Source organism: Macaca nemestrina, chromosome 20 (assembly GCF_043159975.1).
Source record: "Macaca nemestrina isolate mMacNem1 chromosome 20, mMacNem.hap1, whole genome shotgun sequence".
In the NCBI taxonomy this organism is placed as follows: Eukaryota; Metazoa; Chordata; class Mammalia; order Primates; family Cercopithecidae; genus Macaca; species Macaca nemestrina.
Window position 1 is genome coordinate 58993435 of NC_092144.1, and position 27567 is coordinate 59021001.

Consider the following 27567-nt stretch of genomic DNA (forward strand, 5'->3'; position numbering starts at 1 on the left):
GGGCCAAGAATAAGGAGGAGGGCCTTTTGTGCCTCCCCCTCTATTACCTCCTAACTGCGCTTAATTTACTCTCCCCTGCGGGCCTTTAGCGCGCTGGTGAAGCCAAACCGCTCCACCTTCCCCAGGAGCCCCTGGCGACAGCGACAGGGCTAGCAAACATCAGGCACCTGCTTGCTGCAAGGCCTGGCATTGGGGGGCGGGGGGAGCTGCAGTCCTTCAGGGAAGAGGCAACTTGTGGGTCTGGGGTGCAGGGGCTAAGTGGGCAGAAGGACTCGTCTAAAGGGTGGGAAATAAATATAACGATGTCTTCCTCCTTCTGGCTGCAAATTGCTTTTATGGGAACCTGCAGGTGACCTGGTACCTTCCTAAGTGGGCTTAGAGTCTAAGGGCTTGGGGGCTGCATCTGATACAGGTTGGAGTTTGGGGTGGGAGAGTCCTAGGAAGGGGGCCCCAAGTAGAAATGAGAGAAATCAGAAGGGAATATCGGGGGCGTCCACGGGGGTGCTCCGACTGGCCTTGCGCCCGTACCCCAGCTCTGCACCCCCCGTCACGAGCAGTTCGATGCCCGTGCAGAAGTTGGCTTCGGAGGCCAGGAACACTGCCGCAGCCCCGACCTCAGCGGGCTGGCCCATGCGGCCCAGTGGCTGGGGAGAAAAGAGGGGGGGAAGGAGGTCAAGAGAAGCCCCATTTGATCGCCATGTCCCCCACCCCCAAGCCACCTTCTACCACCTGGATCTGAACCCCACTCCTACCTGGGCCAGCATGCCCTCTAGGATTGTGGCCCGAGGGTCTGGTGTTAAGGCTGCCAGCTCCTCCCACAGTGGGGTCCAGATGTTTCCTGGGGAGATACTGGGGGAAGGGAAAGAGGGGATCAAAAAAATCTGTCTCGAATCACTTGGGATCACTCCCAGTCACCCCAGTTCCCCCAGAAGGCTCTCGGCCTGCTCAGAGCAGCTCACCAGTTGACTCGGACACCATATGGACTTTCATCCAGGGCCAAGGCTTTGGTCATGGCCGTTACTGCCCCCTGCAGAAAACGGAGCAGGGAAGAAAGTTCAGTCCCCCGGACATGGGGTCCCTGCCATCCATTGTCTCCTGCCTGCCAGGGGGGGCATCAGAATGGGGAAGTCATGCCCTCCTTGAAGTCTGCCTTCAGAGGCACCAGCCTTGGTTTCTTGGGAGAAACTTGGCATAGAAATCTGTCACAGGAAGGCCAGGTGCGGTGGCTCACACCTGTAATTCCAGCACTTTGGGAGGCCGGGATGGGTGGATCACTTGAGGCCAGGAGTTCCAGACCAGCCTGGCCAACATGGCAAAACCCCATCTCTACTAAAAATACAAAAATTAACTGGACATGGTGGTGCATGCCTGTAATCCCAGCTACCGGGGAGGCTGAGGCGTGAGAATCCCTTGAACCTGTGAGGCAGAGGCTGCAGTGAGCTGAGATCGTGCCACCGCACTACAACCTGGACGACAGGGTAAGACTCTATCTCAAAACAAAACAAAACAAAACAAAATGTAAATGAAGAAAAAGAAGGGCCGGGCGCAGTGGCTCACACCTATAATCCCAGCACTTTGGGAGGCTGGGATGGGTGGATCACTAGAGGTCAGGAGTTCGAGACCAGCCTGGCCAACATGGTGAAAGCTCATCTCTACTAAAAATACAAAAATTAACCGGACATGGTGGTGCACGCCTGTAATCCCAGCTACTGGGGAGGCTGAGGCGTAAGAATAGCTTGAACTTGTGAGGCAGAGGTTGCAGTGAGCTGAGATCATGCCACCGTACTACAACCTGGGCGACAGAGTGAGACCCTATCTCAAAAAAAAAAGAAGAAGGGCCGGGCGCAGTGGCTCACGCCTGTAATCCCAACACTTTCTGAGGCTGAGGCGGGTGAATCACCTGAGGTCCGGAGTTTGAGACCAGCTTCACCAACATGGTGAGACTTCGTCTCTACTAAAAAATACAAAAAACTAGCTGGGCATGGTGGCAGCCACCTGTAATCTCAGCTACTTGGGAGGCTGAGGCAGGAGAATTGCTTGAACCCGGGAGGCGGAGGTTGCAGTGAGCCGAGATCTTGCCATTCCATTCCAACCTGGGCAACAAGAGCGAAACTCCATCTCAAAACAAACAAACAACAACAAAAAAAACACACAGAAATCTGCTGGGCGCGGTGGCTCACGCCTGTAATCCCAGCACTTTGGGAGGCCAAGGCAGGCGGATCATGAGGTCAGAAAATCGAGACCATCCTGGCTACCATGGTGAAACCCTGTCTCTACTAAAAAATACAAAAAAAAAAAAAAAAAAGCTGGGCATAGTGGCCTGCTCCTGTAGTCCCAGCTACTCAGGAGGCTGAGTCAGGAGAATCCCTTGAACCTGGGAGGCAGAGGTTGCAGCAAGCCGAGATCACGCCACTGCACTCCTACATGGTGACAGAGTGAGACTCCGTCTCAAAAAAAAGAAAAAAAAAAAAAAAGGGCCAGGCGCAGTGGCTCACGCTTGTAATCCTAGCACTTTGAGAGGCCGAGGCGGGCGGATCACAACGTCAGGAGTTCGAGACCATTCTGCCTAACACGGTGAAACCCCATCAGTACTAAAAATACAAAAAAATTAGCCAGGTGTGGTGGCGGGCGCCTGTAGTCCCAGCTCCTCTGGAGGCTGAGGCAGGAGAATGGCGTGAACGCGAGAGGCGGAGCTTGCAGTGAGCCGAGATTAAGCCACAGCACTCCAGCCTGGGCGATAGAGCGAGACTCCGTCTCAAAAAAATTAAAATAAAAAAAATAAAAAATAAAATAAATAAATAAATAAATAAATAAATAAATAAAAGAAAAAAACAGAAATCTATCACAGGCAGTTATGCCTGGGTACTGAATCTGGCAGTTGGGTGTGAGACTCTCTAGGGCCAAGATCTTGCTAGGTTTGGCTCCTAAGGTGTCTGGACTCCAAGCTAAGGCCCATGGGAAGGAGTAGGGAGGGAAGGAAGGGGTAGGGGCTGCTGTACCTTGGTGGCCACATAGGGAACTGCCTGGGCCTGGCCAATTGCCCCCACTAGGCTGGAGATGTTGATGACATTCCCTTGGCTCTTCCGCAGGTGGGGGAGGGCGAGCTAGGGAGACAAGAGGCCAAGTAAGCCACACAAGCCCTGCATCTCCCCAGACCACTGAAACACAGCCACAGCCATCCTGAAGTCTGGGATGACAGCCATCTCCCTGGCGTGTGTGTAGTTGATCTCAGTGACTGCTAGAGACAGCATCTAACCTAACACCTTCTCTGGTTTGCCCTGGGGTCGCTGGGTCTGAGCATTCAAGGAGTCTCTCGGTGGAAAGAGATTTCTCTCTCTTCTCCTGGGACTTGTCTGTCTTTGTCTCTATCTCTGTTCCCCTCTCCCTTGGTCTTTGTATGTTACTCAAATTCCTGTCCATATCAAGACAGGGAAATGGATGAGAGACCCAGAAGGCTGCATATTTGTGAAAAATGGGATGAAGTTCTTTTCCGATGGAGTCTCTGTGGGCCAGGCTGGAATGCAGCGGCAAGATTGTAGCTCACTGCAGCTCCAAACTCCTGGGCTCAAGCAATCCTCCCCGCTCAGCCTCCCAAAGTGTTGGGATTACAGGCGTGAGCCATCACACCCAGCCAGGAAGTTCTTTTATCCATGGAGGGGAAGATGGTTTCTATGAGGCCTTCATGAAAGGCACTCTAGACCAGGCACAGTGTCTCATGCCTGTAATCCCAGCACTTTGGGAGGCTGAGGTGGCTAGATCATGAGGTCAGGAGTTTGAGAACAGTCTGGCCAACATGATGAAACCCCATCTCTACTAAAAATACAAAATTAGCCAGGCATGGTGGCACATGCCTGTAATCTCAGCTACTTGGGAGGCTGAGGCAGGAGAACTGCTTGAACCTGGGAGGTGGAGGTTGCAGGGGGCCAAGATCACGCTACTGCACTCCAGCCTGGGTAACAGAGCAAGACTCTGTCTCAAAAAAAAAAAAAAAAAAAAAAAAGAAATGCACTGTTTCCTGCCACCTTCTCTCCTGCAATTCAATTCCCTGGCCACCTGGGAAGTCCCTAAATATACTCTCTCTCTCTCTCTCTCTCTCTCATTCTGTGTGTGTGTGTGTGTGTGTGTGTGTGTGTGTGTGTGTGTGTGTTCATTGACTACACATGACCTTGGATAAACTCAAATTCTGTCTTTGATCTCACTTGCCTTGGGCAGCTGAGCTGGCCAGGCAAGGCCAGTTTTTGCCACTTAAGATGACTTGGTACGAGGCGGCACCCCTAGCAGGCTCTCCGAGTGGGAATCTAAATGAGTCCCCTCCAAAACGGCCTCCACCCTTTTCTGTGCTGTATCTTCAGACACACCTTGCCTGTTCCAGCCTCAGGGCCTTTGAACTTGCTGCTCTCTCTGCCCGGAGTGCCTTTTCCTAAGAGAGCCACAAGACCCACTCCTAGGGTGGCGAGCCATCCCAGTTTGCCCAGGACTGAAGGGTTTCCGGGGACACAGTATTTTCAGGCCACAGTGTCAATGATAAACAGGGACTGTCCTGGGTAAACACTCTCCCTCAGCTCCCTCAAACCCTGATCCGAGGTCACCTCTTCAGTGAGGCCTTCCCTGGCTATACTATTTAAAACTGCAGGCTGGGCTCAGTGGCTCATGCCTGTAATCCTTGTACTTTGGGAGGCCGAGGAGGGAGGATTGCTTGAACCCAGATGTTTGAGACCAGCCTGGGCAACTTAGCAAGACCCTGTCTTTCTTTTTCTTTCTTTCTTTTTTTTTTGAGATGGAGTATCGCTCTGTTGTCTAGGCTGGAGTGCAGTGGTGCGACCTCAGCTCACTGAAACCTCCGCTTCCCAGGATCAAGTGATTCTCCTGCCTTGGCCTCCCGAGTAGCTGGGACTACAGGCGTGTGCCACCACACCGGGATAATTTTTGTTTTAGTGGAGACAGGGTTTCACTATGCTGGCCAGGCTGGTCTTGAACTCCTGATCTCATGTGATCTGCCTGCCTCGGCCTCCCAAAGTGCTGGGATTCCAGGCGTAAGCCATGGGGCCCGGCCTGTCTTTATTTTTCTAACAAAAAAAATTTTTTTTTGTTTCGTTTTGTTTTGTGAAACAGAGTCTCACTCTGTCGCCCAGGCTGGAATGCAGTGATGTCATCTTGGCTCACTGCAACCTCCACCTCCCAGGTTCAAGCAATTCTCTTGCCTCAGTCTCCCAAGTAGCTGGAACTACAGGCATGTGTCACCATGCCCGGCTAATTTTTGTATTTTTTTTTTTTTTTTTTTTTGAGACTGAGTCTGGCTCTGTCGCCCAGGCTGGAGTGCAGTGGCCGGATCTCAGCTCACTGCAAGCTCCACCTCCCGGGTTTATGCCATTCTCCTGCCTCAGCCTCCCGAGTAGCTGGGACCACAGGCGCCCGCCACTTCGCCCGGCTAGTTTTTTGTATTTTTTAGTAGAGATGGGGTTTCACCGTGTTAGCCAGGATGGTCTCGATATCCTGACCTCGTGATCCGCCCGTCTCGGCCTCCCAAAGTGCTGGGATTACAGGCGTGAGCCACCGCGCCCGGCCTAATTTTTGTATTTTTTAGTAGAGACGGGGTTTCACCGTGTTGGCCAGGCTGGTCTTGAACTCCTGAGCTCAAGTAATCTGCCTGCCTCGCCCTCCCAAAGTGCTGGGATTACAGGCATGAGCCACTGCACCTGGCCCCAAAAAATAAAATTATAAAATAAAACAGCAGTTCCCATACCCCTGAGTCCCCTTCCCTCTTCCGGATGTCTTTTCTCTGTGTCACACACTCCCTTCTGACAGGCCATATATATTTTACTAGTTTGTTCATGTTCTGTCTCTCCCACCAGCACGCAGAAACCTATGAGAGACGGTCAAGATTTCTGAGTTTGTTTCTTTCCCAGCACTAAGGTGCCTGGCACGTAGCACACACTTCATAAATATCCTTTGAATGAATGAATGAGTGAATTAATGAATGAATGGAGGACCTGGTATGTGTCCAGCCCTGTCCTCAGCAATTTACACAGATGAGCTCATTTCATCCCTCTAACATTCTCCTGTACCTACAAAGAGGAGGTACAGCTGAGAGTCCCATTTCACAAGTGAGAAGACTGAGGAATGGAGGGATGATTCACGCCCACAGGGCATCACATGACACCCGACAGAGCCAGCGTTTGCTGCTGGACGGGCTGAGGCCCAAACCCATAAACAAACAACAATTTCTCACAATTCTAAGTGTTAAGAACTTTAGGCCAGGTGCCGTGGCTCACAAAAAAAAAAAAAAAAGAAAAGAAAAGAAAAAGAAAGAAAGAAAGAAAAAGAAAAAGAGAAACCATGCTGTAATATGAGCATGAATGATGTGGGCATTGACCAGCCTCTGGCCTTCTCCTCAGGGAACCTCCCTCACCCTCGCCTCCTCTCACTTCCACCAGCTTTGACGCCCTCCCTCCCTCCCAGTGCCCACTCCGCCTGCCTTGCTCCATTTCTCCCTCAGTCTGTGCACCTGCCCTGCCGTTTAATCTCCTCCCCCACCTGACCCTGCAAACGTAAGTCTCACCAGGGTGGAGACACGGTTCTTGCCACCCTCACCCCAGCACGAGGCACACAGCTGGAGTTCATTAAATATTTGTCCCACACATCCTGAGTGTCCTTCCCCCACACCCCTCAAGGTCGCTAAGCACCTGCTCTACATCAAGGACCTGCTGGGGGCCGGGTGCAGTGGCGGATACCTGTAATGTCAGTGCTTTGGGAGACCGAGGTAGGAGGATCACTTCAGCCCAGAAGTTCAAAGCCAGTCTGTGCAACATACTGAGACCCCAGCTCTTAAGTGCCAAAGTTCTGAGATAGGAGCAGGCCTGCTGTGTTTGGGAGCAATAAGACCAGTGTGGCTGGAGGTGAGGTCAGAGAAGAACAGGGGCCAGATCACGAGGACTTGAAAGCCCCCACTTCTCCCTTGGACAAATGCTATCAACTCCTTTTTTTATTTGTTTTTTTTAGAGACGGAGTATTGCTCTGTCACCCAGGCTTGAGTGCAGTGGCACGATCTTGGCTCACTGCAACCTGCGCCTCCCAGATTCAAGCAATTCTCCTGCCTCAGCCTCCCAAGTAGCTGGGATTACATGCGTCCGCCACCACGCCTGGCTAATTTTTGTATTTTTAGTAGCGACAGGGTTTCTCCTTTTTGGCCAGGCTGGTCTCAAACTCCTGACCTCAGGCGATCTGCCCGCCTCAGCCTCCCAAAGTGCTGGGATTACAGGCGTGAACCACCGTGCCTGGCTCAAATGCAATCAACTCCTAATACTGGTTCTCCCACTCTCATGCTTGGCCCTCAGATTCTTCCCTCATACCTACAGGAGCCAGAGCCTATGACCTGTTAAATAATATTAGCAAGATCACATCACTCCCTTGCTCAAATACCTTCCATAGCTCCCTAGTGCTCTTGAGATAAAGACCAGATGCTTCAGCATGGCCTTCGAGGCCCTGCCTGATCTGGTCCCTGCCCCAATCTCTTCTTGCAACATCCCCTTCTCTCACTGGGCCCAGCTGGCAGCAGCGCCAAACCCTGTCTCGCTGCCAGGCCCTCGCCCTGCCATCTCTTTCTCCACCCCCTCCACTGGTCAATGCTGCTCAGATTTCATTACTTCCAAGAAGTTTGGCTACATTCCCTGAACGGGCCAGTCTCCAGGTCACATTCTCCCAGAACCATACCCACCCCCTCCTAAAGCAAAACACACACACACTCTTCTGAACTCATGTCTCTGTCTGTTTAGTAACACCTGGCTGCCCAGGAGTGTAAACTCCCCAAGGACAGAGCCCACATGGACCTGGCTCCCTGCTGTACCTCGAGCACCTATAACACTGCCTGGGCCAGGTGCAGTGGCTCACGCCTGTAATCCCAGCATTTGGGGAGGCTGAAGTGGGAGGATCACTTGAGCCCAAGGAGTTTGAGACCAGTCTGGACAACATAGTGAGACCCCCCCACATCTCAACAAAAATACAAAAATTAGCCAGGCATAGTGGTGTGTGTTTGTGGTCCCAGGTTTTCGGGAGGCTGAGGCGGGAGGATTACTCGAGCCTGGGAGGTCAGGGCTTCAGTGAACTATGATCACACCATGGCACTCCAGCGTGGGCAACAGAGCAAGACCCGATCTCTAACAAAAACAAAACAAAACAAAAAAGAACATTGCCTGAGGCTGGGTACAGTGGCTCCCACTTGTAATCCCAGCATTTTGGGAGGCCAAGGCAGATGGATCACGTAAGGTCAGGAGACCGGCCTGACCAGTACGGTGAAACCCTGTCTCTGCTAAAAATAGATTAGCCAGGCTAATCCCTCTCCAAGAAAAAAAGAAGAAGAACATTGTCTGGTTTGGTCAGTACTTGACTAAATAGATTACTGAATGGAGAGATGGATAGATCTTTTTTTTTTTTTTTTTTTTTTTTTGAGATGGAGTCTCGCCCTGTCTCACCCAGGCTGGAGTGCAGTGGTGCAATATCGTCTCACTGCTACCTCCACCTCCCGGGTTCAAGCAATTCTCTTGCCTCAGCCTCCCGAGTAGCTGGGACTACCAGCTATGCCCGGCTAATTTTTGTATTTTTTTAGTAGAGACAGGGTTTCACCATATTGGCCAGGCTGGTCTCAAACCCCTGACCTTGTGATCCACCCGCCTGGGCTTCCCAAAATGCTGGGATTACAGGCGGGAGCCATCGCACCCGGCCAGAATGGATAGATCTTTAATAAATAATCCAGCTCTGAGAGACTACTGAAACCCCCGTGCTCCAACACCTTCTGTGGATCCCTCCTTTCCACAAGGTATCATTTCCTCGACTATCTAAATATCCTTAATCCCGCCCTTGTTCTCCCTTGCCTAGGGAGTCACAAACTTTGGCTTGTATCAGAATCCACCAGGAAGGCCAAAGACCTGGAGACTCTAATTCAAGGGATCTGTGCAGGGGCCCCAGAATCAACATTTAAACAGCTTCCAAAGTCACATGGCTGAGAGAGAAGAGAAAAAAGAGAGCTTCTAAGGGATTTTGATGGTGATGGTGATGATGGTGATGATGGTGATGATGATGGTGGTCATGATGGTGATGGTGAGTATGATCGTGATAATGGTGGTGATGAAGATGGTGATGGTGAGGATGGTGAGAAGGATGATGATTAGGATGAGGATGATGGTGAGGATGCTGATGATGGTGGTGATGATGGTGATAGTGAAGATGGTGATGATAGTGAGGGTGATGATGGTGATGATGGTGATGGTGATTGTGGTAATAATTATGGTGATGATAATGGTGGTGATGGTGAGGATGTTGGTGAGGGTGGTGATGATGGTGACGATTGTGGTAATGATGGTGATGATGATGGTGATGATTGTGGTGATGATGGTGATGACGATGATGATATTGGTGAGGATGGTGATGGTGGTGATGATGGTGACAATTGTGGTAATGATGGTGATGACAATGATGATGTTGGTGAGGATGGTGATGGTGATGATGATGGTGACCATTGTGGTAATGATGGTGATGACAATGATGTTGGTGAGGATGGCGATGGTGGTGATGGTGATGATTGTGGTAACAGTGGTGATGATGGTGATGGTAATTGTAGTAATGATAGTGGTGATGATGATGAGGATGGTGATGGTGATGATGGTGGTAATGGTGATTGCGGTAATGACGATGGTGATGGTGATTGTGGTAATGATGGTGGTGATGATGGTGATGGTAAATTGTAGCAATGATGGTGGTGATGGTGATGGTAATTGTAGTAATGACAGTGGTGATGATGATGACGATGGTGATGGTGATGATTGTGGTAATGATGGTGATGGTGATGATGGTGGTGATGTTGGCAATGATGGCGATGATAATGTTGCTGATGGTGATGGTGATGATTGTGGTAATGACAGTGATGATGACGGTGATGATGGTGATGGTGGTGATGGTGGTAATGATGGTGGTGATGATGATGGCGAGGTTGGGGATGGGATGGTAATGATGGTGGTGATGATGGTGTTGATGGTGATGATGGTAATGGTGAAAATGGTGATGTGAGATGATGGTGAGAATGATGGTGAGGGTGGTAACAATGGTAATGATGATGGAAATAGCGATGGTGATAATGGCAGCGACACAAGTGTTCACAAGATTTCTTTGCAACAAGTGCATGAACAAGCAGACAAAAGTCTTTGCCCTCAGGGAAACCAAATGCAATACACAGATGTTGTCAGGATCCTGGTGTGAAGAAATCAGTGATAATAAAACATTGGGGAACTTCTGGGTCTGTTTATATAGAGTTAACTATGACATGGTATTAAGACATTTCTGTTAATTGTATTAGGTGATACAATGGTATTTTTCTTATGTAAAAAAGGCCTGAGCCTGGACAAAATGGTGAGAGTCTGTCTCTGCAAAAAAACAAAAGATTGGTTGTGCGTGGTGGTGCATGCCTGCTGACCCAGCAACCTAGAGGCTGAGGTAGGAGGATCACTTGAGCCTAGGAAGTTGGGGCTGCAGTGAGCCATGATCATTTCACTGCACTCCAGCCTGGGAGACAGAGCAAGACACTATCTCAAAATAATAATAATAATAGTAAGGCTTTATTTTTAGGAGATGCTTACTAAAGTGTTTGGAAATGAACTGTCATGGTGTCGTAATATAATACTTTGACAAAAAGAAATACATATATTTATGTATAAATGTGAATAAATGCTAATACAAATGATGGGCATATAAGTATTTATTATACTACTCTATTTTTCTTTTCTTTTCTTTTCTTTTCTTTTTTTCTTTTTTTTTTGAGACCAAGTCTTGCTCTGTTGCCCAGGCTGGAGTACAGTGGCGCAATCTCAGCCCACTGCAACCTCGGCCTCACCGGGTCCAAGTGATTCTCCTGCCTCAACCTCCCGAGTAGCTGGGACTACAGGTATGTGCCACCATGCCCAGCTAATTTTTTTTGTATTTTTAGTAGAGACGCATTTTCACCATGTTAGCCAGGCTGGTCTTGAACTCCTGATCTCAGGCAATCCGCCAGCCTTGGCCTCCCAAAGCGCTGGGATTACAGGTGTGAGCCACCGCACCCAGCCTATTTTTATTTTTTTAAAATGTTAAACATTGAGGCCAGGCATGGTGGGTCACGCCTGTAATCCCAGCCCTTTGGGAGGCCGAGGCGGGCAGATCACTTGAGGTCAGGAGTTCGAGACCAGCCTGGCCAACATGGTGAAACCCTGTCTCTACTAAAAACACAAAAATTAGCCGGGCGTGGTGGTGCATATCTGTAGTCCCAGCCACTTGGTAGGCTGAGGCAGGAGAATGGCTTGAACCCAGGAGGCAGAGGTTGCAGTGAGCCGAGCTCATGCCATTGCACTCCAGCCTGGGCAACAGAGCGAGATTCCATGAAATAAATAAATAAATAAATAAATGTTAAACATTGAACCACAAGTAAAAGTCAAGAAAAAAAGAAAGAAAGAAGGCCAGGTGTGGTGGCTCACTCCTGTAATCCTAACACTTTAGGAGGCCAAGGCAGGAAGATAGTTTGAACTCAGGAGTTCAAGACCAGCCTGGGCAACATAGCAAGACCTCCTCTCTACCGAAACTAAAACAAAATTAGTCAGGTGCTGTGGCACGTACCTGTAGTCCCAGCTACTCGGAAGGCTGAGAGGTTGAGGCAGGAAGATACCTTGAGCCCAAGAGTTCAAGGCTGCAGCGAGCTGTGATGGCACCACTGCTCACCAGCCTGGGAAGAAAAGGAAAGGACGAAAGAAGGAAAGAAAAAAGGAAGGGAGGGAGGGAGGAAGGAAGGAAGGAAAGAAGGAAGGAAGGAAGGAAGGAAGGAAGGAAGGAAGGAAGGAAGGAAGGAAAAAAGGAAGGGAAAAGAAAGAGAGAGAGAAAGAGAGAGAGAAAGAAAGAGAGAAAGAAACAAAGGGCCGGACACAGTGGCTCACACTTGTAATCCCAGCACTTTGGGAGACCGAGGCAGGTGGATCACGAGGTCAGGATATTGAGATCATCCTGGCCAACATGGTGAAACCCTGTCTCTACTAAAAACAAAATTAGAGGGTGTGGTGGTACATGCCTGTAGTTCCAGCAGCTACTTGGGAGGATGAGGCAAGAGAGTAGCTTGAACCCAGGAGGCAAGGGTTGCAGTGAGCCGAGATCGTGTCACTGCATGCCAGCCTGGCGACAAAGCAAGACTCTGTCTCAAAAAAAAAAAAAAAAAGAAAAAAGAAAAGAAAAGAACAATGGGGAGTTTCATTATACAGGAATTCTCTGTACTATTCCAGGAACATTTTGCAAGTCTTAAGTTATGTCAAAATAAAAGTAAAAAGGATTCTAATACACTGGTGGTATGGTACATATGAAGTTCCTCCTGATAAAATTGTATGATCTGGGCTCTGGGCTGGGCGCGGTGGCTCACGCCTCCCAGCACTTTGGGAGGCCAAGGCGGGCGGATCACCTGAGGTCAGGAGTTCCAGACCAGCCTGGCCAACATGATGAAACCTCATCTCTACTAAAAATACAAAAATTAGCCAGATATGGTGGCGTGTGCCTGTAGTCCCAGCTACTTGGGAGGGTGAGGCAGGAGAATCAGCTTGAACCCAGTGGGTGGAGGCTGCAGTAAGCTGAGATGGCACCACTGCACTCCAGCTTGGGCAACAGAGCGAGACTCCATCTCAAAAAAAAAAAAAATTGTATGATCTGGGTGGTGGGGGTGGCAGGACGCAATGGGTAGAGCAAGTTGTTTTTGCTTTGTTTTGTTTGAGACAAAGTCTTACTCTGTTGCCCAGGCTGGAGTGCAGTGGCACAAACAAAGCTCACTACAGCCTCAGCCTCCTAGGCTCAAGTGATCCTCCTCAGCCTCTAGAGTAGCTGAGACTACAGATGTGTGCCACCATGTCTGGCTAATTTTGTTTATTTTTGGTTGAGATGGGGTCTGGGGCTATGTTGCCCAGGCTGATCTCGAGCTCCTGAGCTCAGGCGATTTTCCCACCTCAGCCTCCCAAAGTGCTGAGATTGCAGCATGATAAATATTCATAAGGGTTTCACGGGTATTTAATCTAATCTCATTAAATCCTCAGAACAACTCTGTCATGATTGGCCCCATTTTACAGGTGAGAAAACAGAGGAGCAGAAATGCTGAGTAACTTGCACAACGTTGCAGGTAAGAAGTGGCAGAGAATTGAGGCAAACAAGCCACTTCTTACTTCTGCCTCCCTGCCCCACAGGTCCTGTCGACCAACTTGACCAACTCTCTAAGAGAAACAAGACATTTGGTGGTTTATGTGAAATCTGTCTTGTAAAATGTTGGCAGTGAATGAAAAAACATAGGCCGGACACAGTGGCTCACGCCTGTAATCCTAGCACTTTGGGTGGCCGAGGCAGGCAGACCGCTATAGCTTAGGAGTTTGAGACCTGCCTGAACAACATAGTGAGACCCCCAACTCTACAAAAAATACAAAAATCAGCTGGGCGTGGTAGTGGGCACCTGTAGTCTCAGCTCCTCGGGAGGCTGAGGCAGGAGAATTGCTTGAGCCCAGGTGGTCGAGGTTGCGGTGAGCAGAGATCGTGCCATGGCACTCCAGCCTGGGTGATGGAACAAGATTCTATCTCAAAAAAAAAAAAAAAGAAAAGAAAAGAAAAAGAAAAAAAAGAAAAAGAACAAAAAAGAAAAAACATGTACATATATTAACTCTTCATGGGCTGAGGTGTAGGTATGTTTTATGTGTGGATGTATTTTTAGTGTTGGGTTAATCCTAGAAAGTCAACAAAAGTTTGGAACAGGAGCCAGGGTTCTTCACCAGTTGAGCAGGGCATTGCCCAACCTCCCAGGAACATTTCACCTGGATCTCAGATACGACCTCAGAGTCAGCACCTGAAGCTTCCTGGACGCTGAGCCCGCTCCCCAGGCTTCTTCCCTCTTTGCCTACTCTTGCTCTCCTGAGTTCCTCCAACCTCAAACTGGTCAGCTCCAAGCTGCTGTCTCCAGAGCCCCACCTCCACGATCTCACGCCCAATGCCCATTCCCACCAGGACGTCCACCAGGCAGTTCACACTCAACAAGCCCTCCCCAGGCTTTCCTGCCACAATGAATGGCAGCTCTGGTGAGTTGCTCCGTTGCTGGAGGTGGAGAGAACAAATGAACCAAATACCCCACTTTTTTTTTTTTTTTTTTTGAGATGGAGTCTCGCTCTGTCACCCAGACTGGAGTGCAGTAGTGCGATCTCGGCTCACTGCAACCTCCATCTCCCAGGTTCCAGCAATTTTCCTGCCTCAGCCTCCCGAGTAGTTCAGATTGCAGGCACACACCACCATGCCCAGCTAATTTTTTGTGTATTTTTAGTGGAGACGGGGTCTCACCATGGTGGCCAGGCTGGTCTTGAACTCCCGACCTCGGGTGATCCACCCCCCTCGGCCTCCCAAAGTGCTGGGATTACAGGTGTGAGCCACCATGACCAACTCTTCTCCTTCCTTTTTAATATAGATTTTTTTTTTTTTTTTTTTTTTTTTTTTTTGAGACGGAGACTCGCCCTGCCGCCCAGGCTGGAGTGCAGTGGCCGGATCTCAGCTCACTGCAAGCTCTGCCTCCCGGGTTCACGCCATTCTCCTGCCTCAGCCTCCCGAGTAGCTGGGACTACAGGCGCCCGCCACCGCGCCCGGCTAGTTTTTTTGTATTTTTTAGTAGAGACGGGGTTTCACCGTGTTAGCCAGGATGGTCTCGATCTCCTGACCTCGTGATCTGCCCGTCTCGGCCTCCCAAAGTGCTGGGATTACAGGCTTGAGCCACCGCGCCCGGCCTAATATAGGAGATTATTAATAGAGGAGATTATTAATATAAGAGTGTATCCCAGGCTGCAGGTTCAGGACCTTCTTCCTTTTTAATATAGGACTGAGTTTATTTATTTATTTATTTATTTTTATTTTTGAGACAGAGTCTTGTTCTGTCACTCAGGCTGGAGCGCAGTGGCACCATGTCAGCTCGTTGCAACCTCTACCTCCCAGGTTTAAGTGATCCTCCTGCCGCAGCCTCCTGAGTGCTGGAATTACAAGTGCACGCCACAACGTCTGGCTAATTTTTGTATTTTTAGTAGAGATGGGGTTTCACCATATTGGCCAAGCTGGTCTCAAACTCCTGACCTCAAGCGATCTGCCTGCCTTGGCCTCCCACAGCACTGGGACTATAGGTGTGAGTCACCGCGCCCAACAAAGAATTTATTTAATACAGGAGCGTGTCCCAGGCAGCAGGCTGAGAACCTTCTTCCTTTTTAATATAGGATATGATTAACATAGGAGATTATTAATATAGGAGATTATTAATATAGGAGTGTGTGCTGGGCGGCAGGTTGACACACTCAACCTGCTGCCCTGGATACACTTCCCGGTTGTATTGAGGAGTGCTCCAGAGAGCAAAAGAAAAAAAAAATGGCTCAGGCCAGGCACAGTGGCTCATGCCTGTAATCCCAGCACTTTGGGAGGCTGAGGTAGAAGGATGGCTTGAGGCCAGGAGTTCCAGACCAGCCTGGGCAATAGAGCAAGACCCCAACTCTATAATAATAATTTAAAAAGGCTCAAATTTTTAAAGAAAAAAGGACGAATCAGGAGAGGCGGTGATTACAAAAGTTGTTCATCAGGAATTGTCATTGGTTTACAGACATCACATTGATTAGCGATTGGCTATACATGGTTGAACTATAGAGTATGTGGCACTTTAGAGCTTCTTGGTATCAGGTAGTCTAGAGCCCAGAAAGCAAGTGGCCTCAAAAGGTAATTATTGGACAGGTGCAGTAGCTCATGCCTATAATCCCAGCTTGAGGCAAGGAGTTCGAGATCAGCCTGGGCAGCATAGCAAGACCCTGTCTCTACAAAAAAGTTAAAAATTAGTAAAATTGCCGGGCGTGGTGGCTCATGCCTGTAATCCCAGCATTTTGGGAGGCCAAGGCGGGCGGATCATGAGGTCAGGAGTTTGAGACCAGCCTGGCCAACATGGTGAAACCCCTTCTCTACTAAAAATACAAACATTAGCCAGGTGTGGTGGTGGATGCCTATATTTTTTGAGACGGAGTCTCTGTGGCCCAGGCTGGAGTGCAGTGGCCGGATCTCAGCTCACTTCAAGTTCTGCCTCCCGGGTTCACGCCATTCTCCTGCCTCAGCCTCCCGAGTAGCTGGGACTACAGGCGCCCACCACCTTGCTCAGCTACTTTTTTGTATTTTTTTTTTTAGTAGAGACGGGGTTTTACCGTGTTAGCCAGGATGGTCTTGATCTCCTGACCTCGTGATCCGCCCGTCTCGGCCTCCCAAAGTGCTGGGATTACAGGCTTGAGCCACCGCGCCCGGCCATGCCCGGCTAATTTTCTAAACTTTTTGTAGAGAGGGGGTTTCGCCATATTGCCCCAACTGTCTTGAACTCCTGACCTCAAGTGAACCTCCCACAACGACCTCCCAAAGCACTGGGATTACAGGTGTGAGCCAGTGTGTCTGGCCCTGATATGTTCTTAACATCCCCTCCCACCCCCACCACCACACCAGTTTGGAAGGTTCTAGAAGGTTCCTAGGACTGGGCTTTGTAGCTACAAAAGTAGCTTTTGCTGGATGTAAAGATTTGCAGTTATTTATCTTCCTTTCAGAATAAGGAGATTAAACTAAAGAACAGAAAATAGGCCGGGCGCGGTGGCTCAAGCCTGTAATCCCAGCACTTTGGGAGGCCGAGACGGGCGGATCACGAGGTCAGGAGATCGAGACCATCCTGGCTAACACAATGAAACCCCGTCTCCACTAAAAATACAAAAAAATTAGCTGGGCGTGGTGGCGGCGCCTGTAGTCCCAGCTACTCGGGAGGCTGAGGCAGGAGAATGGCGGGAATCCGGGAGGCGGAGCTTGCAGTGAGCCGAGATCGCGCCACTGCACTCCAGCCTGGGCGACAGAGCGAGACTCCGCCTCAAAAAAAAAAAAAAAAAAAAAAAAAAAAGAACAGAAAACAGATGGCTAGGCGTGGTGACTCAAGCCTGTAATCCCAGCACTTTGGGAAGCCAAGGCAGGCAGATCACTTGTGGTCAGGAGCATCGCTACCAAAAATCACAAAATTTAGCTGAGTTTTGTGACCCGCACCTGTAATCCCAGTTACTCAGGAGGTTGAGGCACGAGAATCGCTTGAACCAGGGAGGTGGAGGCTACAGTGAGCCAAGATCGCACCACTGTACTCCGCCTGGGCGACAGAGAGAGATCCTGTCTCCAACAAACAAATAAACAAAAAAAACAGAAAACATTGTGCTCTTAGACAAAATGCATCACACAATCCACCTATCAGGAGGCTGCTCGGGCCTGGCAGCAGGGTCGCCAGCCCTCACCTTGGTCAACGTGTACGTCCCCAGCAGGTTCAGCTCCAGCAGCTGGCGGAATCCCTGGGCTGAGGTCTCCTCAGGCCTCTGTGGGGGTGGGTCTAAAGTGGGGGGTGAGAGAGAGAGGAAAAGTGAGGGGGGGCGGATGCAGTGGCTCACGCCTGTAATCCCAGCATTTTGGGAGGCCAAGGCGGGCGGATCATGAGGCCAGGAGTTTGAGACCAGCCTGGCCAACATGGTGAAACCCCTTCTCTACTAAAAATACAAACATTAGCCAGGTGTGGTGGTGGATGCCTATATTCCCAGCTACTCAAGAGGCTGAGGCAGGAGAATTGCTTGAACCTGGGAGGTGGAGGTTGCAATGAGCCTAGATTGAGCCACTGCACTCCAGCCTGAGTGACAGACTGAGACTCCGTCTCAGAGGGAAAAAAAAAAAAAAAGGCCGGGTGCGGTGGCTCATGCCTGTAACCCCAGCACTTGGGGAGGTCGAGGTAGGCAGATTATCTGAGGTCAGGAGTTCAAGACCAGCCTGGCTAACACGAAGAACCCCATCTCTACTAAAAATACAAAAATTAGCCTGGCGTGCTGGCGGGCACCTGTAATCCCAGCTACTTGGGAGGCTGAGGCAGGAGAATCGCTTGAACCCAAGAGGCGGAGGTTGCAGTGAGCTGAGATGGTGCCACTGCATTCCAGCCTGGACAACAGAGCTTGACTCCATCTCAAAAAGAGAGAGAGGGAGAGAGAGAGAGAAAGAAAGAAGGAAGGAAGGAAGGAAGGAAGGAAGGAAGGAAGGAAGGAAGGAAGGAAGGAAGGAAGGAAGGAAGGAAGGAAGGAGGGAGGGAGGGAGGGAGGGAGGGAGGGAGGGAAGGAAGGAAGGAAGGAAGGAAGGAGGAAGGGAGGGAGGGAAGACAGGTGAAGGCACAACTCGGGACACACAGGAGGGATGGAACAGGACCAGTTTCAGCCCAGGCCTAGGGGGCTTCCATTGGTTTACTCTCCTGTCCAAGTGACTAGAAAGAGGTATGAGGCAGGATGAGGGAATCAGGGGAAGGGAGTGGGGAAACTGAAGTGCAGGAAACGGAGTTGGGGGGGCAGGAGGTAAGGAAGGCCCTGAGGTCTCACAACTCACGGTGGCCAGCGTTGTTGACAACACAATCCAGGCGGCCAAATCGGCGAATGGTCTCAGAAACCAGGGTCTGAGGAGGAAGGAAATGTCCTTTGTTGTTGTTGTTGTTGTTTTTGGAGACGGTGTCTCCTTCTTGTCACTCAGGCTGGACTGCATTGACACGATCTCGGCTTACTGCAACTTCCGCCTTCTGGGTTCAAATGACTCTCCTACCTCCGCCTCCCAAGTAGCTGGGATTATAGGCACCTGCCACCACGCCCAGCTAATTTTTGTATTTTTTAGTACAGACGGGGATTCACTATGTTGTCCAAACTGGTCTCAAACTCCTGAGCTCAAGTGATCCGCCCGCCTCAGCCTCCCAAAGTGCTGGGATTACAGGCACCATGCCCAGCCCAGGAAATGTCCTTTCAATGAGCAGTAGATGGGGTGTCCAGCCATAAAGAAGACAGGGCTCCCAAACGTAAGGCAGGAGGGGGAAGCTGGACTCCCAGGTCAGGTGACAAGAACTAGAGGAAGAGGGATGCGGAGATCAGCAGACACAGCAGGCAAGCAGGAGACAGAGGGCTGGTCAGAGCCACACTGCACCCAGGGTTAGGGGGTGGGGCATGGGGGTGACAAGGATTCAGAGAGAGTATAGGGGACAGTTACTAAAGGGGGGCAGATAACAGAGAGATACTGATTAAAAGGAAGAAAGAGGAACCCAGAAATAATGGAGAAAAAAATCAGTTACAGGCCACGTGCAGTGACTCACACCTGTAATCCCAACATTTTGGGAGGCTGAGGTGGGTGGATCACGCGAGGTCAGGAGTTCGAGACCAGCCTGGCCAACATAGTGAAACCCCGTTTCTACTAAAAATACAAAAATTAGCCGGGTGCGGTGGCTCATGCTTGTAATCCCAGCACTTTGGGAGGCCAAGGCAGGCGGATCACCTGAGGTCGGGAGTTCAACACCACCCTGACCAACACAGAAAAACACCATCTCAACTAAAAATACAAAATTAGCCAGGTGTGGTGGAGCATGCCTATAATCCCAGCTACTCAGGAGGCTGAGAGAGGAGAAACACTTGAACCCAGGAGGCGGAGGTTGCGGTGAGCCGAGATCGCATCATTGCACTCCAGCCTGGGCAACAAGAGCAAAACTCCGTCTCAAAAAAAAAAAAAAATTAGCTGGGCATGGTGGCGCACGCCTGTAATCCCAGCTACTCGGGAGGCTGAGGTAGGAGAGTGGCTTGAACCTGGGAGGCAGAGGTTGCAGTGAACCAACATCACGCCACTGCACTCCAGCCTCAGTGACAGTGACACCTCCAAAAAAGAGACAGAAAAATCAGTTACAGTTGACCCACTTTGAGGGACTTATTCCTTTCCACCCACGTGTCAGATGTGCTAAGAGCCTTGGAGAGGTGGGAGAGAAGGAACATGTGACCTGCTCGTCAGTCACAGAAGATCTTGTGTGTGGAGTGACACTGGTTGGAAACCTTTGAGGGGTCCAGTGGAGCCAGGAGAGGAAGGAAAAGTAGAGGGAAAGGCACATGCAAATGGCTGGAGGAGAACAAAGAACTGGTCATTAGCGGAGATGGGGGTAGGAATGGGAACTCGGCTCACCTTCATATCATCTTCCTGAGTCACATCACAGAGGATAAAGACAGTTCCAGGGAGCTCCTGCTCCAGGGCCCGGCCCCCAGACTCTGCAGGCAGAAAAGAGCTGGGAGCCTGGACCCCTGGGCCTGAGGGAGGAGGGTCTGGGGGTCTGCAGATTCCTGGGTCTGAGGGAGGAGGGGCTGGGGCCTGGACTCCTGGGTCTGAGGGAGGAGGGGCTGGGGCCTGGACTCCTGGGTCTGAGGGAGGAGGGGCTGGGGGCCTGGACTCCTGGGTCTGAGGGAGGAGGGACAGGGATCTGGACTCCTGGGTCCAAGGTAGGAGGGGCTGGGGCCCTGGATTCCTAGGTCCAAGGGAGGAGGTGCTGGGGCCTGGACTCCTGGGTCTGAGGGAGGAGGTGCTGGGGCCTGGACTCCTGGGTCTGAGGGAGGAGGTGCTGGGGGCCTGGACTGCTAGGTCTGAGGGAAGGAGGGGCTGGGGGCCTGGACTCCTGGGTCTGAGGGAGGAGGTGCTGGGGGCCTGGACTGCTAGGTCTGAGGGAGGAGGGGCTGGGGGCCTGGACTCCTGGGTCTGAGGGAGGAGGAGGGGTCTGGACTCCTGGGTCTGAGGGAGGAGGGGCCGGGGGTCTGGACTCCTGGGTCTGAGGGAGGAGGCGCTGGGGCCTGGACTCCTGGGTCTGAGGGGGGAGGGACAGGGGTCTGGACTCCTGGGTCTGAGGAAGGAGGGGCTGGGACTCCTGGACTCCTGGGTCTGAGGGAGGAGGGGCTGGGGGCCTGGACTCCTGGGTCTGAGGGAGGAGGGGCTGGGACTCCTGGACTCCTGGGTCTGAGGGAGGAGGGGCTGGGGCTCCTGGACCCCTGGACTGAGGGAGGAAGGACCAGGGTGAGGGCTGAGGGCTGAGGGACCCTCACTCACCATCTTTGTCGCAGATAACCACTTGGGCCCCGCTGTCCACTGAGAATAGGAAGGGAACACGTTACCCTCCGAGTCTTGGTTAAAGCCTCTGCCGCCCTCTTGTGGCCACCTGGATTGGGGCCGATCTCCGTCTCCCCTCGTGACCCCAGTCTCATGATCACCCACAGGACAGAGGGCAGAGGCCTTGACACATACTCTCCTTGCCTGCCCAGGTTTCTGCTGAGGCTCCTGATCCCCCGTTCGTGGGTTCCAGAGCAAACTCCACAACTGACAGGGCCATTCCCCAAACCACTGGTTTTGCAGCTATACCAACAGACCCAGAGAAAGGGGCCACTGCCTTCAGAGACCCTGCCAGACAGCCCTAGCCTACCGCGCCACACGCTTACTTTAGCCTGCAAATTGGCTTTTATAAGATCAGAATCCCGGCTGCAGTATTGGAGACCCTATTTTCCGCCCCCATCGCCCCGCCCCCATCCTTCCTCTCTCACGCTTCACAGCTCCCAGCAGTCAGACCCGGCTCACCGAAGGCGCGCACGATCCCAGCTCCGATGCCGCGCCCGCCCCCGGTCACAACCACCACCTTCCCGGCATAGCGCGTTCCCGTAGCCATCCGTGTCCACCGGTCTCTCTCTCTCTCTCTCTCTCTCTCTGTGTGTCTCTACTCTGGGCCTTTTTCTCCTCCAAAGCCCCGTGAGGCCGTCGCATCAAATCCTCAATAGAAGCTGGATCGTGGAAGTCCAGCCTCGGGGGGCGTTGCCAGGAAGGCTAGGGACCTGGAAGTTTGTCCCCAGCCCCTCCTCCCTCAGACACTCCTCTCCTCCCACAGACATAGGAATCCAGGAGCCCCAGTCCCTCCTCCCTCAGACCCAGGAGTCCAGCCTCCCAGCCCCTCCTCCCTCAGACCCAGGAGTCAGGGTCCCAATCCCTCCTCCCTCAGACCCGGGAATCCTGACCCAGGCCCCTCCACTCTCAGACTGAGGGATCAGATTCTCTATCCCTTCCTCCCAGAGACCTGTAAGTCCAAGCCCCCTGTCCCTTCCTCTCTCAGGACCCAGGAGTGCACGACTCCGGCTCTGCCCCTCAGAGACCCCAGTGAAACAACCCCAAACAGACAGAAACAAAGCTATTGACTAAAAGTTCAAAGTTTTAATCCAAATTTAGACAGTGTTGAGAAAATCAAACTTTGGCCATAGAAACCATTTCCCTCCTGGGCGGGCGATGGGGACCAGACCACGCCCCTGATGCCCTGAGTGGTCCCAGATCTCCGGCGGTACCTCCAGACCACGTGCTCACGCTCCGATTGGCTGCCACGTTTGGGCGGGTTAGAAGCTGGACTGTAGCAGAGTGACTCGCAGAGGCCACGCCCCCTCGTCTTGGGGCAGGACCGGAGGGGCGATCCCGGCATCCCACGTGGGCCCCCAGGGGGCGGGACTTCCTCCACGCCCACTCCCTCGGCGAGAGAACCCTGTGGAACCCGAATTAGCCACCGGGGAAGATCTGGGGGGAGGGGTCTCCTGGCGCGTGGGGTCCGAAGGAGGCAGCGGCACACGGGGAAGAGGGTCTCCCCGGGAGTCCAAATTTCCACCTAGAGAGGATGAGTGGGAGACATAAGAATGGCAAACTTCAGCAGCAGGACTCCGGGTTCCCAGGCCCCTCCTCCCTCAGACCCAAGAGTCCAGGCCCCCAGCCCCTCCTCCCTCAGACCCAGGAGTCTGGACACCGCAGTCCAGACCTCTTTCAGACTCAGATGTCGGTCCTCTCCCCGCCCCCTGACCTCTTCCTCCCCTCCTCCCAAGTGTCCCGGAACCCAGTCCACTCTTGCCTGAGACCTAAAACTCCCAAACTCTGCCCAACTCTTTCCTCGCCAACACAAAAATTCCCACCGGCCCCTAGACCCCTCCTCTCCAGGACCTGGGATTCCAGGTCTCCAGCTTTCTCCTCCCTAAAACCCAGAAGTTCAACATCCCCAGCCAGTCAGTCACCTGTCATCATTCTGTGCCACTGCGACGCCTCAGTAGCCAGGGCTTGGGAGAGGCTGAGAACCCGCTCCCGGTGACCTTCGGAAGTCGGCAAGTAAGGGGTGGTGTTCCTTGGACTAGAAAAAAAAAGGAGATTGGGGGTGGGGTGTGTACATGGGGGAGAGGTGGGGAGGGTTAATTGGTACAAAAAGAAAAGGATGAATAAGACCTACTATTAGATAGCACAACAGAGTGACTATAGTCAATAATAATTTAATTGTACATTTTAAAATAAAGTGTGTAATTGGATTGTTTATACATCAAAGGGTAAATCCTTGAAAGGGGATGGATACTCTATTCCCCATGACGTGCTTATTTCACATTGCCTGCCTGTATCAAAACATCTCATTTATCCCGTAAATATATGTACACCTACTATGTACCAACAAAAATTAAAAATTAAAAAAAAAACAGTCCAGGTGCGATGGCTCATCCCTGTAATCCCAGCACCTGGGGAGGCCAAGGCGGGTGGATCACTTGAGGTCAGGAGTTCGAGACCACTCTGGCCAACATGGGGAAACCCAGTCTCTACTAAAAAATACAAAAAAGTTAGCCAAACATGGTGATGGGCGCCTGTAATCCCAGCTATTAGGGAGGCTGAGGAAGGAGAATCACTTGAACCCAGAAGGAGGAAGTTGCAGTGAACTGAGATCGTGCCATTGCACTCCAGCCTGGGAGACAGAGCAAGACTCCGTCTCAAAAAACAAACAAACAACAACAAAAAAAAAAAGTAAAAATAAAAACTAAACAGCTCGCACAGTGGGGACCCAGGTACCGCGAGTGCCCTTCTGGGAGTTGTAGTTCCTAGCACGTGTCTCTAACAGATGTTAAACATAGCACCGCCCTCATACCGCCCACATGCATTATGGGATTTGTAGTCCATTCGCAAATCACTACCACCCAATTTCCTTGATGCAAAAGCAGGCTATGCTATTGACCAAGGGAATTTGGGGAACTAAAGATATCACTACGGATCTAGGGCTTTCCGGTTTTGTTTCAGATGCCCCGGGAACGTAAGCATATCTAGAAGGGTTGCGATTTGTAGTTCCATATTCAGGAGACTTCAATAATAATGCTACTCCCCTTTGCTTATGCAAATTTTTTTTTCCTGCTCCCTTGATACGCCCTCCAGTTCCTTACCTACTCCAAGACCCAGAGCTTCTGAGCCATTTCTGGGCTCCCGAGTGTCCTACGACAGGCTGGAAAGGAATTGGGGCATTAGAACTCCTCACCTAGAAGCCCCACATTCTCATTTTGAGGGTGAAGTGAAGGGGCTCCAAAAGAGAATGAAATTGCCCAAAAACACTGGCAATGTTTTGTTTTGTTTTTCCTATGCTTCCGTAGGCACTGAATTTTTAAAAATTAATTTATTGGCCGGGTGCGGTGGCTCAAGCCTGTAATCTCAGCACTTTGGGAGGCTGAGACAAGCAGATCACGAGGTCAAGAGATCGAGACCATCCTGGCTAACAGGGTGAAACCCCGTCTCTACTAAAAAATACAAAAAACTAGCCGGGCGAGGTGGCGGGCGCCTGTAGTCCCAGCTACTCGGGAGGCTGAGGCAGCAGAATGGCGTAAACCCGGGAGGCGGAGCTTGCAGTGAGCTCAGATCCGGCCACTGCACTCCAGCCTGGGCGACAGAGCGAGACACTGTCTCAAAAAAAATAAATAAATAAAAATAAAAATAAATTTATTTTATTTATTCATTTTTTAGAACGGATGGAGTACAGCAGCGTGATCATAGCTCACTGCAGTCTCAACCTCCCAGGCTCAAACTAATCCTGCTTCAGCCTCCTGAGTAAATAGAACTTCAGGCTCACACCACCATGCCTGGCTAATTATTTTTATTTTTATTTTTAGTAGAGACAAGGTCTTGCTATGTTGCCCAGGCTGGTCTCTTACTCCTGCCTCGGCCTCCCAAAGTACTGGGATTACAGGGGTAAGCCATAGCACCCAGCGACTGACAATGTTTAACTTTACCTGTGTTCCTATAAAGCAGCACATGAGTTCAGAAATCCAACCTCCACCACCACCCCCTGTGACTGTCTAAATCCTTTCTATAAAAGTCTAAGGGGCCAGGTGCAGTGGCTCACACCTGTAATCCCAGCACTTTGGGAGGCCAAGGTGAGTAGATCACTTGAGGTCAGGAGTTCAAGAACAGCCTGGTCAGTATGGTGAAACCCCATCTCCACTAAAAACACACACAAAAATTAGCAGGGTATGGTGGCGTGGGCCTACAATCCCAGCTACTTGGGAGGCTGAGGCAGGAGAATTGTTTGAACCTGGGAGACAGGGGTTGCAGTGAGCCGAGATTCCGCCACTACACTCCAGCACGGGCAACAAAGGGAGACTCCATCTCAAAAGAAGAAAAAAAAATCTAAGGGGAGGTCAGGTGCAGTAGCTCACACTTGTATTCCTAGCACCTCCTTCCAAGGCAGGAGGATCACTTGAGCTCAGGATCTCAACACCAGCCTGGCCAATGTGGTGAAAATCTGTCTCTACTAAAAATACAAAAATTGGCTGGATGTGGTGGCGCATCCCTGTAGTCCCAGCTACACGGGAGGCTAAGGCACGAGAATCACTTGAACCCAGGAGGTGGAGGTTGCAGTGAGTAGAGATCGCACCACTGCACTCCAGCCTGAGAGACAGAGCAAGACCTCGTCCTCGAAAAAAGAAAACACCTTTTTTTTTTTTTTTTGAGACGGAGTTTCACTCTTGTTGCCCAAGTTGGAGTGCAATGGCACAATCTTAGCTCACTGCAAACTCCACCTCCTGGGTTCAAGTGATTCTCCTGCCTCAGCCTCCCGAGGAGCTGGGATTATAGGCTTGCACCACCACGCCCAGCTGATTTTGTATTTTTAGTAGAGACGGGGTTTCTCCATGTTGGTCAGGCTGGTCTCGAACTCCCGACCTCAGGTGATCCACTCGCCTTGGCCTCCCAGAGTGCTGGGATTACAGGCGTGAACCACCGCACCCGGCCAAAAAAAGAAAACATCTAAGGGGAAACCATCCTGAGATATCTGAGACACTCTGATGCTCAGATCTGGGATGTTCTCCCTACTGAAAGGGCATGAATTAAATCAATTTTCTTGCTGTCTTACATTTTCTTTTTTTGCTTTCTTGCTGTTGACAACACATAGCAACTGAGAAGAAAAACTAGGCTTCCAATCCAGATCTGCGACCCCCCGCCCCCACCCACTGTCCTCCCCTCACTGCCACTCCTGTCTACCCACCACTAACCAGGCCAGGAAGCTGACTTTAGCACAAGTACAAACTGAGGTAAATCTGGAAATCCAGCTTGGAGTAAGGAGGTAGGCATTATCTCCATTTTACAGAAAGGGACTCAAAGTAGGCGAAGAGGACCTACTACCACCCCACCGCCCAGCCCCAGTCCTCCTCTCCTCACCCTTTGCTCCACATCAGGCTGGCGTCTGGCTGGGGACAGTGTCCTTCCCAGGGTGAGGAGCCGCGGGGAGGTCGGGCGAGGGAGGGGCCGTCCACATTCCTGGTTTCTGCGCATCCGCTCCAGCTGCTCCTGGGCACTCATTCGGGGCCGGGCCACCGGGGCCTAAGGAGGTGAGAAACATCCCAAGACCCAACCCTTAGACCAGGCACAGTGGCTCGTGTAATCCCAGCACTTTGGGAGGCTGAGGCGAGAGGATCACTTGAGGTCAGGAGTTCAAGACCAGCTTGGCAAAATACCATCTCTACTAAAAATACAAAAATTAGCTGGCCATGGTGGCAGGCACCTGTAATCCTAGTTACTTGGGAGGCTGAGGCAGAAGAATTGCTTGAACCCTGGAGGTGGAGGTTGCAGTGAGCCGAGATCACACCACTGCACTCCAGCCTGGATGACAGAGCGAGACTCTGTCTCAAAATATATATATATGTTGCTTAAACAAGGAGAGAGGGAAAAGACCAGGTGCAGTGGTAGGCGACTATAATCCCAGAGCTTTGGGAGGCTGAGGTGGGAGGAGCACTTGTGGCCAAGAGTTTGAGAACAGCCTGGGCAACACAGCAAGACCCCATCTCTACAAAACATAAACTTGTTAGATGTGGTGGTGGACGCCTATCAGTTACTCAAGAGGCTGAGGCAGGGGGATCACTTAAGCCCAGGAGTTCAAGGCTTCAGGGAGCTATGATCATGCCACTGTACTCCACTCTGGGTGACAGAGCAAGACCCCATATCTAAAAGTAAAAAGAAAAGAGAGAGAGAGCACTCATTGCTGGAGCTTCCAGTTAAACATGCCAGCGAGATAGCATGGATCTGTGTTTATTGTAGAAACAGCCCCTGCAGTTTCTTCTGCTTTGAGCAATCCTGAGTCCTGTTTATATAAATGATGGCCACTGGCCACTGTATATCACCACTGTATATTACACTGTATATGTTGCTAATTTTTTTTTTTTTTTTTTTTTTTTTTGGGACGGAGTCTCACTTTGTCACCTAGGCTGGAGTGCAGTAGCGCAATCTCTGCTCACTGCAACCTCTGCCTCCTGGGTTCAAGCAATTCTCTGCCTCCGTCTCTCAGGTAGCTGGGTATACAGGCGTGAGCCACCGCGCCTGGCCAATGTTAATTTC

At 51.1% G+C, this 27567-nt stretch overlaps 2 protein-coding genes across 8 annotated transcripts in view; both read right to left on the reverse strand.

The window, feature by feature from the left end:
• Positions 1–314: 314 nt before the first annotated feature.
• Positions 315–21795, reverse strand: LOC139360409 (hydroxysteroid 17-beta dehydrogenase 14). The gene is made up of 9 exons (XM_071087384.1): positions 21496–21795; positions 20974–21012; positions 20065–20147; positions 18466–18532; positions 17346–17437; positions 3000–3104; positions 960–1027; positions 753–849; positions 315–644 (listed from the first exon to the last, which is right to left on the reverse strand). The coding sequence occupies exons 1-9, from the start codon at positions 21581–21583 to the stop codon at positions 471–473; spliced, it is 813 nt and encodes a 270-aa protein (XP_070943485.1). The 5' UTR covers positions 21584–21795; the 3' UTR covers positions 315–470.
• A 101-nt stretch (positions 21796–21896) lies between these two features.
• Positions 21897–27567, reverse strand: part of LOC105478660 (pleckstrin homology domain containing A4) — a 32997-nt gene continuing 27326 nt past the window's right edge. For 2 of the 7 annotated variants that reach the window (XM_011736209.2, XM_011736208.2), the window contains 4 exons: positions 26395–26556; positions 24132–24190; positions 22956–23068; positions 21899–22558 (listed from right to left, as the gene is read on the reverse strand). In XM_011736209.2, the coding sequence (XP_011734511.2) occupies positions 22296–22558; positions 22956–23068; positions 24132–24190; positions 26395–26556 (597 nt within the window). In that variant the 3' untranslated portion in view covers positions 21899–22295. Of the gene's footprint in view, positions 22559–22955; positions 23069–24131; positions 24191–26394; positions 26557–27567 lie in introns of all 7 variants that reach the window. The other 5 variants (XM_011736214.2, XM_011736212.2, XM_011736213.3 and 2 more) reach the window with 4 other exon arrangements.

Excerpts from the sequence above, each read along its gene's own strand:
- LOC139360409 (XM_071087384.1), bottom strand. The coding sequence starts at position 21,583 with ATGGCTACGGGAACGCGCTATGCCGGGAAGGTGGTGGTTGTGACCGGG. Across the intron at positions 850-959 it reads TATGGTGTCCGAGTCAACTG|TATCTCCCCAGGAAACATCT; the intron begins GTGAGCTGCTCT and ends CCCTTCCCCCAG. Across the intron at positions 645-752 it reads TAGAGGGCATGCTGGCCCAG|CCACTGGGCCGCATGGGCCA; the intron begins GTAGGAGTGGGG and ends TTTTCTCCCCAG.